The sequence below is a fragment of the Cynoglossus semilaevis genome, chromosome 18, assembly GCF_000523025.1.
Source record: "Cynoglossus semilaevis isolate Cse_v1.0 chromosome 18, Cse_v1.0, whole genome shotgun sequence".
Classification (NCBI taxonomy): Eukaryota; Metazoa; Chordata; class Actinopteri; order Pleuronectiformes; family Cynoglossidae; genus Cynoglossus; species Cynoglossus semilaevis.
This window is the reverse complement of record NC_024324.1, coordinates 8814311-8828119: the sequence shown is the minus strand read 5'-3', so window position 1 is coordinate 8828119 and position 13809 is coordinate 8814311. Positions and strand designations below refer to the sequence as shown.

At 42.1% G+C, this 13809-nt stretch overlaps 1 protein-coding gene across 3 annotated transcripts in view; it reads left to right on the top strand.

Moving 5' to 3' along the window:
* rbms3 (RNA binding motif, single stranded interacting protein) overlaps positions 1-13809 on the top strand; it is a 307360-nt gene that overhangs the window by 72813 nt on the left and 220738 nt on the right. Inside the window, exon 7 of one of the 3 annotated variants that reach the window (XM_025065109.1) lies at positions 10462-10683. In XM_025065109.1, coding sequence (XP_024920877.1) covers positions 10462-10683 — 222 coding nt within the window. Of the gene's footprint in view, positions 1-10446; positions 10684-13809 lie in introns of those variants that run through there. The other 2 variants (XM_017041191.2, XM_025065108.1) reach the window with 2 other exon arrangements.

Below are 13809 nucleotides of genomic sequence, written 5' to 3'. Positions count from 1 at the left end.
CTGATTTAGTGGGGCTGTGCCCCCCCCGCTCACCTCCTCACCTCCTCAACCCCCCCTCACCCCCCCTCCCCTCTGTGCTGCTCTCCTGATTTGTGGTTAGTTTGAAGTGTTTGCTGAGTGTTGGTGTTTGTGCACCAAATCCCCCGGACCCTGAGTGAAGACGACAGGAGCGGGGGATTTACGTTCGTCACTTGACGTGTCATTCTTTTCCACATTTCACCGTGACATTCTGTGCTCACTTCACACCGTCCAGGAAGCCACGGCCACGGCCGCCACCAGAACACCGTGTACTGAGAGGCGTGTCCACTGCTGTGTTTGTTCAGCTACAGTGCTGGGAGGATATTTTAGAAACTGTCCAACTCTAAATGCTATCTTGATAAACCCCGTCCTGGGGTTTACCCCCCCACCACACTCTGCCCCCTGGTGTGGTTCTGCTGCAGTGGCAGCGTCCTGTGATCCAGTCTCTGTGACTGATTGTGATGTGAACAGCATCCTGTCATTTTGCCGTTCCCTCTGAAGCACCTTCTCCCGTGGCGGTGGCGGCGGGGCAGCGAGTCACGCTCGCTCAGACCACGAGCGTCAAATATTCACTTAGCACTCCATCATTTTAGGGCCAGTGCACAAGTCCCCGCACTTAATTAACTAAATTAATTACTGGATACATACAAAGTTCAAGTGCCACTGCTGCTTCCTCACATTACTGCTGTTAACTTAGTCGGAGCACAATTTTAATCTGCCGAGTCACTTTCAGTAATCCTACCCCCCCCCCCACTCTCCCCCACTACCAATAGTCTGTGTTACGATGTTGTTATCTGCATCATGACATTGGCACAGTTTAGCTCATCTTGTTTTCTAGTAAAAAATATATATATATATATCTTACTAGTGATTAATAAAGAAATTGAGATGTTAATGTGTGGAACCAAATAATTAAAAATATCCAGAAATTAAATGATAATTAAATGATTACTAATGAAACAGCATGTTAGCCAAAACAGCTCAGCAAAAAAAAAAAAAAAAAAATCTGTTTTCCTTAACCAACAGTTAGAAAGGTATGAAAATCCTAATTCAAATTATACAAATTAACCCTAGATATATTTTACAAAGTTTAGGGTTCACTTAAAGCACTTAATTTTAGAATGACTAAAAATTCAAATTATACAAATTAACCCTAAATATATTTATACAAAGTTTAGGGTTCACTTAAAGCACGATTAGTTAAAAGTAACAGAGAATGTTAATGTCCAAGAAGATAAACCTGATAGTGAGATTAGCCAAAAAAAAGGACCACAAAAAGCAAAAAAAAACTGTTGAAATCTCTTCTTCAGCCGATGTTGTGGAGAGTGTGTGAACGGTTAGACAACAGTGGACCAGCTCTGTGACAGAACAGTTGTCTGGGTTCCTCCTGCTCCAACATGTCCCTGTGTCGTCAGGAACGCGGTGCTGGTTCCACGTGTGCTGCCTGTTCCGCTCCACTGGGACGGTGAACACTGGCCCAGTGTCTCAGCTCCTTCACACCCTGTCCTTCAAATGTTTAGGCAGAAGATGGATGACATCAGCAGGAGATAAAGAAAATGCGGGAGAAGAGGGAGAATGTTTTATTAGTCAAAAAGTTCTGGAACAAAGTTTTGGTTTTTTTTCCCCCTGTGGGCTGAGTCTAAATAACAGAAATGTCTGGCCTGTAGTAGCCACGCCCATTCTCACATTTCCTTCTCAAAAGGAGAGAAAATTCCGGCAATGGGCAGCAACCCAGCAGACAAACACGACAACATTCACTGTTTGTTTGTCGTTGTTTTGTTCTTCGGCCTCAGTTGTTGATATTCTCTCAGATTTATTTCTTTTTTTAAATGAACTCTTAGGGATTTTTTTTGTGCCAACAGTTTGATTACTAATTCCTAAATTGTGTTCAGCTTATGAAAAATGTATAACGTTTATTTTTTTCGTAGAAAGCTGTCCACGTCCTGGTGGCTGGGATTTAATTACATTAAGCAGCAGATTTGTTAAGCATTCAACAAAAGTGTTAAAGTGCTGAGCTGGGCCACCGTGTGACGGACAGAGCCGCTGTGCACAGAATTCTGAAGACGTTATTGAGGCCACACACCCTGGTGGAGTTTGGACACCTCTGGCTTCGGTGACTTCCTCCCAACAAGAGGAAGATCATTTCTGTAACAGAAGCGCCACAAACCTCTAAAATCGATGCGTCTTTCACTGATTTCTCTGCCTGAGCCTCAGGAGGAAGAGAAATGTTTGCTTTTATCCCACAGTTTGTTCAGCTGAGGACAAACTAAAAGGGAGAGTATGATTAAAAAAACCCTGATCAACTCTTAACCACAGAGCAAAAAAATATAAATCTTCAACTTTAATTAACAGATAAACTGTCTCCTCTTTCTTTTTTCTTCTAAATCTGACATCCAGCCAAGTCACAACACAAGAGAGGGAGAAAACAAAACAAGTTTGTGTGAAAAATTCTACATTTTTCATTGAGCCAAAAGTTGGAGAGGACATTATTGGATTTGAAGAGAATGATAACATCATGTTGAGACGGTGCACGGAGAAAATGGACTTTTATCAAGAAGTGTTGTTATTGGAGAATAGCGTTGTTCTCAGGCCTGGTCGCAACTCGGTTAGTTTTTGTTGTCTTCCCGTGGTCTTAATTCTTCATTTTCAGACTCTGTGGGGAGCTGACACAGACAGAAATGTAGAAAAAAGGCTTCAAAGCTACGAAGAAGAGAGGCAGAGGAAGGAGACGACGGCGCCTCCTGTCTTTAAATCCTTCACTTTTGAGCTTTAGATTTAAGTGATTGTGATGCTGCAAAATAGACAATTTTTGGAGACAGTGTTGATGTTGTTAAATGATGAAATAACCAGATTGTTGTTTAGCCAAAAGGCTAAAATGTAGCTGTTACTGTAACAAAAAAGCAAGTTTAAAGATAATTTAGTGTAGATCAGAATAGGTTTTTCTGTGAATATAACAAAAAGGTTTTGCTACTGAGTAACAAGTAGCAAAGATGAGGCTTAACAAATAGCCTACATTTACCTAAGAAGCTAAGATAGAGATGTTTCGCTACGAGATAATCTCTTATTTGTAACCTTAGATAAGTTGAAAAAAAAAGTTAAAGACTAAATATACCTGAGGAAAATTGACCTTATTTAATCATCAAGGACTTAAAACGAAGAGAGAAATTAACGATTTTTCTGCCGGTGTTCTGGAGGTAAACTTGAATCTCTCCTTCTAGATGATTCTTCCTCCTTCCTGTATCAGTGTTTATCCCCTGGTTTTCAGACAGATCGTCTGCTGTTTGACTCCTTGGTCCAAGTATCCTGGAGCAGCTGATGTTTGTTTTCCTGCTGTGGTTAAAATGAGAGACGACAGTGAGTGGTAATGAGATGATCCCCACTGTCGTCCCATTCATTTTATATGGATGTCCAGATGCAAATTTTTGGTGCCGTTGGACTCTCGGGTTCATCAGACCATAAACATGTCAGACCAAGGAAAATATTTGGAGAGACGCATAACAGACCCACGAAGTTTGGAGGTTTACGTTGGACTGCGAGTGTGAAAAGGTCTTATTATTGTTCCACAAAGTTTTCCGAGGTGAAACTTTCTTTCCTGTTTTGTTTTGTTTTGTCTGTTTTTTTTTATAGGTCAGGAAGTTAATAACAATGTTGCTATTTTTGTAAACAAGTTCACATTTTAACCTGCAGCTCTTTAGCGGTCACCTCAGCAGAACATGTAACTCCTCAGTCTGTCCAACAATCTCTTCTTCTCTTACCACCACCATTAATCTCTGAATTCCTGCTTTTTCTCTCTCACTGGCAACCTGGTCTCCAACATCTGTTCTTTGTAAATATCTAACTGGTAAATTAGTGACTCTAATGGGAAATGCCAGCAATTTTACCTCCGCTTTTTAAGTCCACTTAGCTAATGCTAATGCTAAGTTGTCCACCGGCTTAGTTACCACTTCCTGTACGTCTTTCTGATCTCTCTCAGAAATACACATGTAATCTTAATAATAATAATAAAAAAGACATATAGAAAATGCTGAATATGTACCAGGTGTTGGCTTTTGTCAGACATTTAGGTTTGACTCAGCCTGGGATTTGTCAAACTTCCAAGGTTATATAATCCATATCTGCTGAACTTGGTTTTTTAGGGATTGAAGGAACAGTGAGAGATGCTAGCAAGAGTTTTTTGGGATTATTCATCATTGCTGTACTGGTAAAAATCCCCAGACTGTAGCAGTGTTGACGCTTTAGTTTTGGTAGCGATGTTAGTGGTAAAAATCCCCAGACTGTAGCAGCGTTGGCTCTTTAGTTTTGGTAGCGATGTTAAAAAAAAAAAATCTCATTTAAATCGATGCTAAAAAGCCATATAAAAAACATTCTCATTTAAATCAATGCTAAAAAGCCAAAAACACAACTGTGAACCAGACAGTGACAGTGCTGTGTTGTTTTGCTGTGGGCACAAAGTGAAAGAACAGTTCTACCAAAAACCTTTAGAACTTCACAATCACCCACTGACTCTGTGTATTTTGTCCAACCAACAAACTGAAGCTTGTACTGTTGTTCACTGTTAGACAGGGATAAGAAGTTAGTGATTGTAGCTAGGTCTGAAAAGTGGCTCAAAGTGTTCCCATGAGACTGTGTCTGTGTCTGCGTCTGTGTTTGGGTCTGTGGGGCAGGTGTCAGTGTTGTTATTCTTATCCCAGGCGGTATTTGTCCTTCAAACTTATTTTTCTCACTGTTGCAGAGTGTCATAAAGCATTTAGTCTTTTCCTTTTTTTTTCTTGAGTATTAGCTCTGAGTTTGAAACCCTGGGATCATGACAACCCTGGATGAGGATTGGCAAAAGCGAGTGATGGTAGAGAGGAGGCCATTTCATGCAACACAGCGTCCAGAAAGTCAGTCATCAGAGATGCCAAAGGAAAAGCTCCGTCTCTTTCATAGCCGGCCAAACTGGGCGCCCAAGTGTGGAGGGCTCTCCAGAAGACAATATCCCCCTCACTAATACCCCCTGGGATGACTAGCCTGGTCCCAGGGAGCCTTTCAGCCTCCATTTCCACAACACGGTGGCCATTGGTTATTCATTTTTTTCGCTGTCATGTTTTTGGTGGGGACTTCATTTTCAGTCCATTTAATGGCTTTTTGACTGAAACACAGTTTAACCCCACTGGTATTCTGCATGCGTGAAATGGGAATGCGGAGATTATACGGAGAGGAGAAGGAATTTGGCAGCAACCCCTGACGTTTGGAGGCGACTGTGCAGCAGTGAAGGCTAACAGAGAGAGCAGCTCAGATTGATTTAGCTTTTCTTTTTTTGTAGTAACAAATCACCATTTTCTGGCTGTTCCCACGTCTCCAGCAACAGTGTTGCAGCACAACGTCTGCAGGACAATCAGATAACAGAGAGGAGGACACAAAATGGTCAGAACAATGTGAGATTACAGTTTCACGTGAGATAAAATTAGATAAAGTCACAGGGGGAAAGAAAAAAAAAGAAAAATTACAAGCTTTTGCCCGAAGCTGTTTGAGTCATTCTGCTGTGAGAAAGTCAATAGAACCAGAGGGAACCAGGGCCGTACAAGTTTTTATGAAGAAGTGCATCAGTGTTAAAATTTCTAATAAATACAGAGGAAACCTGACACCTGAGCCAATAGTCCAGCGTTGACTTCCTGAACACCGCCTCTGTGTTCTTCTTCTTGTTCTGCGCTCTTATAGATTTCTGGGTGGAAATATTACCTGTAAAGCAGAGAACCGTTAAGTGTGACCGTGTTATTCCTCAGAGGGAACCTCATGGGGAGGTTTCATCTTAGTTACGGGGTCACACAGTGTTCCCAGATAGATGACTCCTGCAGAGGAGGATGCACTGGGGTTCGGTTTTTTTTCTTTCTTTCTTTTACTTCTTTGCAGCCCAACCAACTCAGAGATTTAAACTCAAAGGACGTGATTCATTTAGAGGAGGCATATTCAGGAAGTGATGTCATCCCACCTGTAAGGGGCGCATTTGTAATTTTGTCATTTTAATAAGGTTTTCACATAGAGTAGAAAGATAAACGTGTTGATGCTAAATTCCAATTCCACTGAAGGTAATTTATTGTTTTTGTGACAGGAGACAAATCATCTAAAAAGCAAGATATTTTAGGACCGGATCTAGAATAATTCCTAGGAAATAATATTATATGACTTACTTTTAATCTTCATTTGCATGTGGTGCACCTGCAAACCACTGAAAAAGTACATGTGGCAGTTTATTAGTGGAGTTAAAAAAACTTTAGATCAGTGTTTTCCCACAACGTTTGAGCCACATCATGTAGCAGTTTATTAGTGGAGTGTTTTCCCACAACGTTTGAGCCACATCACATATTCTACATTATAAAAATCCACCAAACAAAAAGAGTGAAATACAACGATCTTCTCTTTTTAATTTACTCACATTTCACTCACTGTGAAACCTGTTTAGTTGTATGCAGCCCTGATATACCAGCATGAATTGAAGAAAGACACACGTATATCCCCTTCAACAGCTCTGTGATCTGCTGCCACTATGAAATAAATCAGAGTTTTTTAGAGCAGTTAAGTTTGATAACTTATGACGTGACCTGCAAACACTCTGCACTGAGAGAAATCTGCTTCTAACCTGTGTAGGAAACGGTATTAAATCCTGCTCAAAAATCCACTAATATCAGTATTCTGTCTCCGTTCAGCCAATTTCCATGATGTATTTGATTTAGTTAGTCCAAGAACTAATGAAAAGATTCAACTTTGGCCAAGGAAGTCAACCTTCTGGACCGACTTTATTGGACTGAGCAGGAGGTGGCCCCCAGCTTGATATCAGCACATTATACAGTATGAAGAAACCACTGTGACATTGAGGCAGAAAACACAAGAGTCCCGTAATTCACTGAGGGCGATCCCCGGACTCCCCCGACCGCACGGTGTCAGAGCAGGAAGGAAATCACTTAAGCAGTGAAAAATGGACTCAGGAGAGGTGCTATATGCCTTTGGTTCATTCCAGGGTAATAATGGGACCACCACCACCGCTCGCTCTCTCATGTCTGAAGGTGGAGCATTATTCCACTTCTTCGGTGATAAATGGTGCAAATAATACAACGGCAGGCCCAGGTATTTGCCTTCATTTGTCATATTAGGGGAAATGAACATGAAGTGTCAGAATGATGTGAAAAAAACATCCGTTTATTGCCTGTAGGTCCAAAGTCTGCTTCAGAGACATTTGAGACTATTTACTACTTATTTTTTTGGTGAATACTATTATTATTATTAGCTCACTCTTTTTTACATTCTAGCTATATTTTCTTTTTTTTTTTTCTCTTTAATAAGTTTTCACTTCATCCCTCTAACCTTGAGTCCTCTGGGCACTTGACATTCATCTAAGATCCTGACCTTTTTTCTTTTTTTCTTGTCGTCTATCTCTAGTCTGAAACATATTCATATTGGCCTGATTAGTTTTCCTTTGTTTCATGGTGATATATTACTTTTAAACCTTTTGTAAAAAAAAATCACGGATAAGAATGCCACAATGTATGAATAAATGCTATATATATTTAAGGCAGTTTTAGACTTAAATTAAATATATTCCTTATCTGAACTGGCACTGCTTTTCAAAAGCACAATGTGTAAAAAATAAAAACAAACAAAAGAAATTTAAGAAACAGAACATCAAGCAAAAGATCCTGAACTTTAGATGTTTCTCTTTCTTTTTTGTTTCAAACATTATTCAACATCATAGATTATTTATGTATTCATTAAGTTGGTGCTTCAATATTTCATTAACGCATGCATTTGAATCTTAAAATAACAACGTATAAGTTGGTGCTTCAATATTTTATTTCCAGTAGAAAAGCTCAGTGGTATTTCTAAATGTTTTGAAAGATTTTCATCTTTTTTATCCTACATTCTTTATTCTTATCTATGTTTTTATATGAAAATAAATAATTCAATAATGGTAATGTAATTAAGACATTGATTACAATATAGAATTAATTGTTTCTGTAAATTTCATTAACCATTGTTGCTGTAGTTGCACTCAGTTCAGACTCACACACATATGTTTGTCTGCATGTAGAACATTCCGCCCAGAGGAGAACAAAAAAAAAACCAACCACCCTCCATGTGAAGCCTGATCCCATTGGCCCTCATATAAAATGAAGAAATATGGGCGAAGCGTAACTCTCTGACGAGCTGCTGAAAAACCTGTGACATGAATCCCAGTCTGGGGACCAGTCATGCATTCCACTTCAGGAATGTCAGGACCCTGGGATCTCAGGCTCATGTTAAAACATGCGACGTGAAGGTCGGAATATCTTGTCAATCAGACCGCGGCACAAACCCCGCGATTGGATTGGATTGGATTTTCCCGGTCTTTGAAACGGAGCCTCTTGAACACAACACCTCCTGAGAGGGACGCGTCGCTTCACATCGCCTCCTCATTGGCTGAATAATTCTCCTTTACGAGGCTAACGGAGGCTGCGGCGGCGTAGCTGGGAGCGGCACTTAAACTCTATGAACTGGCGAATAGTTGCGTTTAAGTAGCGACCGTGGCCGTGTAGCTTAATGTAGCGTACATGAGGCTGGTGCCCCCCCCCCCGGCTCCTCACATCGCCTGTGTAATAGCTCTGAGTCGGTCTGTATCTCTTGATAACATCAGTGAGGCATAGCTGCAAATGCTGATGTGTTACAATGCATCCTGCCCACACACACACACACACACACTAACAAAAAAAACTTCAATTTTTGACCTCATGACTAAATGCTCACTGGAGGCTTGAGGGAAAAATAACAACCCAGAGTGCTTTGCAAAAGCAGAGAGAGAAAAAAAAATGCAGACTCTTTCTCTATTTCCCAGCTGAAGTTTTATATATATTTATATATATTTATAGGTTCTCGCTCTCATTGTTCAAATCCTGGTGATTCATAATCACCGCTGCACATATTTGTCTCTATTTCCCCAGGTTCCTGTGGCTTTATCACACGTCTGGGCCTCTTTCATATTCCTCGATTGACTCCACACTGTATCGTATAAATGTGCTTATTCTGCTGGAGGGTGTGTGTGTGTGTGTGTGTGTGTTGGGGGATGAGGGGGGGGGTGTGCCTACCTCTGTTTTATATTAGCTCTAAACCCTGTTGTTGTATATTGTGTGTATTAGGGCTGCACTCGCTCTGACGTTCACCGCCTCTGGTCCTTCTCTGATGGAGAGGACCAGGACCAGGACCTTCACGGCAGCTGGGAGTCCGCCTGGCTGCTGTTGTCCTCCATTACTTTCCCCTGTGTGGGATGACCTCTGACCTCTGTGCAAATACAGCAGAGCCTAAAGCAGGGCTGGTACTGCTCACTGGGCCACGTACAGCTGCACTTCATTTGGGACGGGTTTCCCTTCGCTCTGCAACACATTCAAATGTGGGACGCACAGATTGACTGATGGGTTGTGAAAGACTGACTCATAATAGACCTACCAGGACTGGCTGACCGACAGACTGATGACCCAGGACTCAGACTCAGAGAAGTGAAGTGATGTAGACCTACTCACTGCACAATAAAAAAAAATAGATTTGGGGCCAGTCTTGAAAGTAATGACATTGAAATATTACTTTATTCCTTTATTTTTTCCCAGGATCATGAACTTGTGTGATAAATCTTATTGTGATGCTGCTGACATCACAACTGTCTCAACAGTGGACCATAACTATGTAAACCAGACTGGAAATATCTGCCTTTAACAACTGTTGAACTTTTTTAAAAACCTGTCCCTTCATGAAGCCCCAGTGACGTTTAATTATGAACTGCTTCAACTCAGAGCAACTTGAAGGCAATTCCTAGGTTGTAGTCACCAGATAAAAAAAACAAAAAAACAACCAACAACAACAGTGGTGCCTTAGTTAGTCATTCAACACACAACAACAATGGTGCCTTAGTTAGTCATTCAACACACACTCTGTGCTGTGTTTTCTCCCTGCCCTCGTTGCCCAGTCACAGCCCCGGTCACTCATCTCAGAGCAGCCTAATCCGGCCTGTCAGCAGCTCCAGGCCTGTGTTTTTCCTCTGCCCTGTTGATACCCACTATTATAATGCCGCACCAGGAAACCCACTGCCAGCCTGTAATCCCAGCGTCTTATCAAGCCAATCAGCACTATTTCTGCGAGAACACATTTGGAGCATGACATGAGGCTTTCTTCACAACATCTGGCGTTCAAGTGGGAGAAACAGGGAGAGGGGAGAGAAAGTGGGGGAGAGAGAGTGTGAGAACCGTTTGAATGCTGGTATGGAGATCTGAGATCAACACCACATCCTGCCGTCTCTGTAGACCCAGGTCAGTGAGCGGGCAGTGGGATGTTGGAGCCTGCCTGCAGCACCGCGGCGTCACGCTACTGATACTCTTGTTGATAACACTCGTCACTGCACTTTCTCACAGTCCTCCTCCTCTGTCTTAATGTCCTTCCATTTAGAGCGGTGGGGCGGTGAGAGGCTACCACAGCGGTAAAACGACAGCGGTTGGCTCAAGCTGTGGCTCCAGTTTGACCTCTGGCAGCAGCGCTGGTCCGTCGGCCTGGAGCTGCTCCTCCTTCACTCACAGAAGCCTGCAGCGTTACCTGTCCAATCAGCAGCACCCACATCAACACCATCAGTCCACGCACACCAGCTACGCCTCCTGCCTGCCTCGTACAACTGTGAGTACTCTGAGTTTTTTTTTTGTTTCTCTCACTTCTAGGAATACTTCCTCACCCCCCCCTCATGTCATTAACACCTGTTAGTATCAAGTAGCGGTCTGAAGATACCTGCACTCCCCCCCTGCCCACCCCCCTTTTACTACGCCTCCCCCCTCCCACACGTCTCTCCCCCCTGACGTGTTTGCATCTCTTCCACTCATTTCCTCCGTCCTCTTCTTCCTGCCGTCGTACCAGTGCGGCTTAATTTGCTTCCTTTCATTCATCCGTTTCATCAACATCGCTGTGAGATGCCGGTTCAGGCTGAGGCGCTTTGGACACTTTCCCTTGTCATTATCCGTGCAATTAATTGCCGTTCAGCAACCCATTTGATGGGAATTTATTGGCGTAATCTGGTCGCTAATGTAATGTTCAGAGTGTGACTGAAAATCACAGAGACATGAGTCAGAATGAGGCATTTCATTATCGTCGTCCTGCAGCCAAAGTCGCAGAGCTGGAACTGAAGATTAGATTTTTATGTCTCTTCCAAACACCGCAGCAGATATATGTGTGTATCACTTTAAGGTCCGGTGCGTAAAGAGCATTTGATGGTGTGTGTTATACGTGTTAACGTGAAGCATGGGTCTGACCCTACGAGCTGATCCTCGCCTCCCCCCTGGACTGGGTCTAGTTGTGTAACTTATCGACCAAACAGGAAGAGAAAACAGTAATCTTCCCGTCAAACCACGACCACAACACAGAGTCTGAGGTCTGACCTGTGGTTGGCTCCAGGTGTCAGTCTAACATTAAAATTCTGCCATCTACTGACAGGATAAATGAGAGAGGGTTGAAATATATTTACTCAACTCAGCAGCAGCAGAAAGACCAAAAACCCACATGTCTGGAAACCAACGAAACTGTAAACAGAAAAAACCCCAAATGACGCAGGGTGAAAATGGAATGTTATTATTGACATTCTCACGCCAACAAAACATGAAAGAAAAATGAAATAAGATACAATTTAAAAAAAAACCAAATAGTGATACAAATATATGAAATGTCAACTATTGGCTGCACATATTTCATGTTTCAGGTTGTGGTTCAACAACCTAAACTGTGATTAATGAACTTTTTCTATCATAGCATAAAACCTGATAACTGACCCAAGTTAATGGTAACAAAAAAAACATGATTTTTGACTAAGAACATCAAACTAATCTCTACTGTGTCCATCATTTAGTTTCACTCTCTTTTCATACCTTTATCTGCAGTCGTCCACGTCATTCTCAAATGTCAATATTGTGATTCTAGCTTGTGTTTTGACTTGGTCTGTTGAATACCTCAGCACCTGACAGTGGTCGTCTGTTGGTCTGTCTGATTTTCCTGAACATATCTCTGCAGTTTGGTTCAAATTTAAATGGACTTGTTCGTGGCATTTCTGATTTAATCTTTGTCTTGGCTTTTATTGACTGTGAATGAAAACTGCTCTGTGGTTTGTGAGGAAACTTCTCTGTAGGTCACAGGAGTGGAACTGTAGATCAGCACCGGTGTCTTTGTAGTCTCGTAGCTGGTCTGTTTGTTTCCCTCGACAACCAGGCAGTGTGAGCTCATTGGTCGGAGTCAGGGAGGCTGTGATGACGTAGATCACATCACTGATTTACATCCTCGACATTAATCAGCGGTAATCACCCCGCTTGAATTTCATAATTTTGGATCGAGATGAAGATGAATGTAACAGAACTGATTCACCTGAAATTCATTACCTACTTAAATAATTGGGTAATTCTGCGATGTGAGTCATCGAAATACAATCAACAAATCCAGTGGGCTTTAGAGTTGGCCGCTCTCCCCCGGTGTTACATCACCGTGATTCTCCTCCTAAGACTGAGGCAGTCCAGTAAACCTTGTACGCCACCGCTGCGTCACAGCCGCGACAGTCAGAGAGAAAGGATTTAAAACAGACGACAGCGGGTGGAAACAATGGTCAAATTTACAACAGACACTTCCTCCCTGTTGTCCTGCGTCTGTTCTGTGTTTCGCTGGGACGTTGGCAGGACTCATTTCTCACCGTGCTGCCCCAGCTCCAGGTCACTGCGGGTTTATCAAAACACTGGTCCGAGCTGTAACCCCCGGTTGTTTATTGTGTTATCTCTGCTGGATATTATTTGAATATTTTTACGTTGAAAAATGAAATTTTTTGACACTCTTGACCTCCGGACCGCAGAAAGCAAAGCAGCTTTTCTTTCTTTCTTTTTTTTCAAACTCAGTCTCTTCGGTTTTGCTCTCTTCAAAATGCAATCCTGTAATGTCTGGCATTCATAAATAAACAATCAAAATGCCCCACAGAAAGGGCAGAACAACATAACTGATAGCCCAGCTTGTGTCTGTCCTCTCGGCTGAGAAAGGTAAGTAAATAAAGGATTAAAAAAAAAAGTGGAGCCAGGATCCAGCAGAGATGAAGAACTTCGCCTCCAGTCAGTTTGTAATTACAATGGAAGCAGATCCATTTCCAGCCTTAATATGGTGGAGTGGAGGTCCCTGGGGGGGGGGCAGTGGGGTGACAACACAACAGGCCACGGAGAGGCATGTGAAAGTAGAGGAATGTAAATTTCTGTTTTAAAAAAACAAGCCAGTTCTTTGGTACGAGTCTTGTCTTGTGAATGTGTGACATTAAATCCAAACACGTACAGACTACAAACATGTGGAGCGTGGCCCAATATGAACACCTGAGGACTAAAACTTTTAAAGATGAATGTATGTTAATATGGTGATTGACAAAAACAGATATTTCCCTAGTGGTCTGACTGGATGTTAACTTTTAAATCCCTCATTTTTTTAAAGCTTTCGACCTTTGACATCTTGATAATTCAGTAAATCTTTATTTACTTCTGTTACTTCCTGGCCACAAAGCTAGCCTAAAAACCTAGAAGTACTGTAGCTAGATCTTGGCATATATCACATGCTAACATGCACCTGTGGCAGCTAGCCACTGCCTAGCTACATGCTAGCTACGTGCTAGGGGTTGTTTTGTATTTAAACATTTGGCTATTATTATTCTACCTGGAGACCACCAAGAGGACAAATGATGTCACTGCAGATTTACAGACATTTCGAAGACGTTTCTTTCCAAATAAGAATCCACAGCCACGG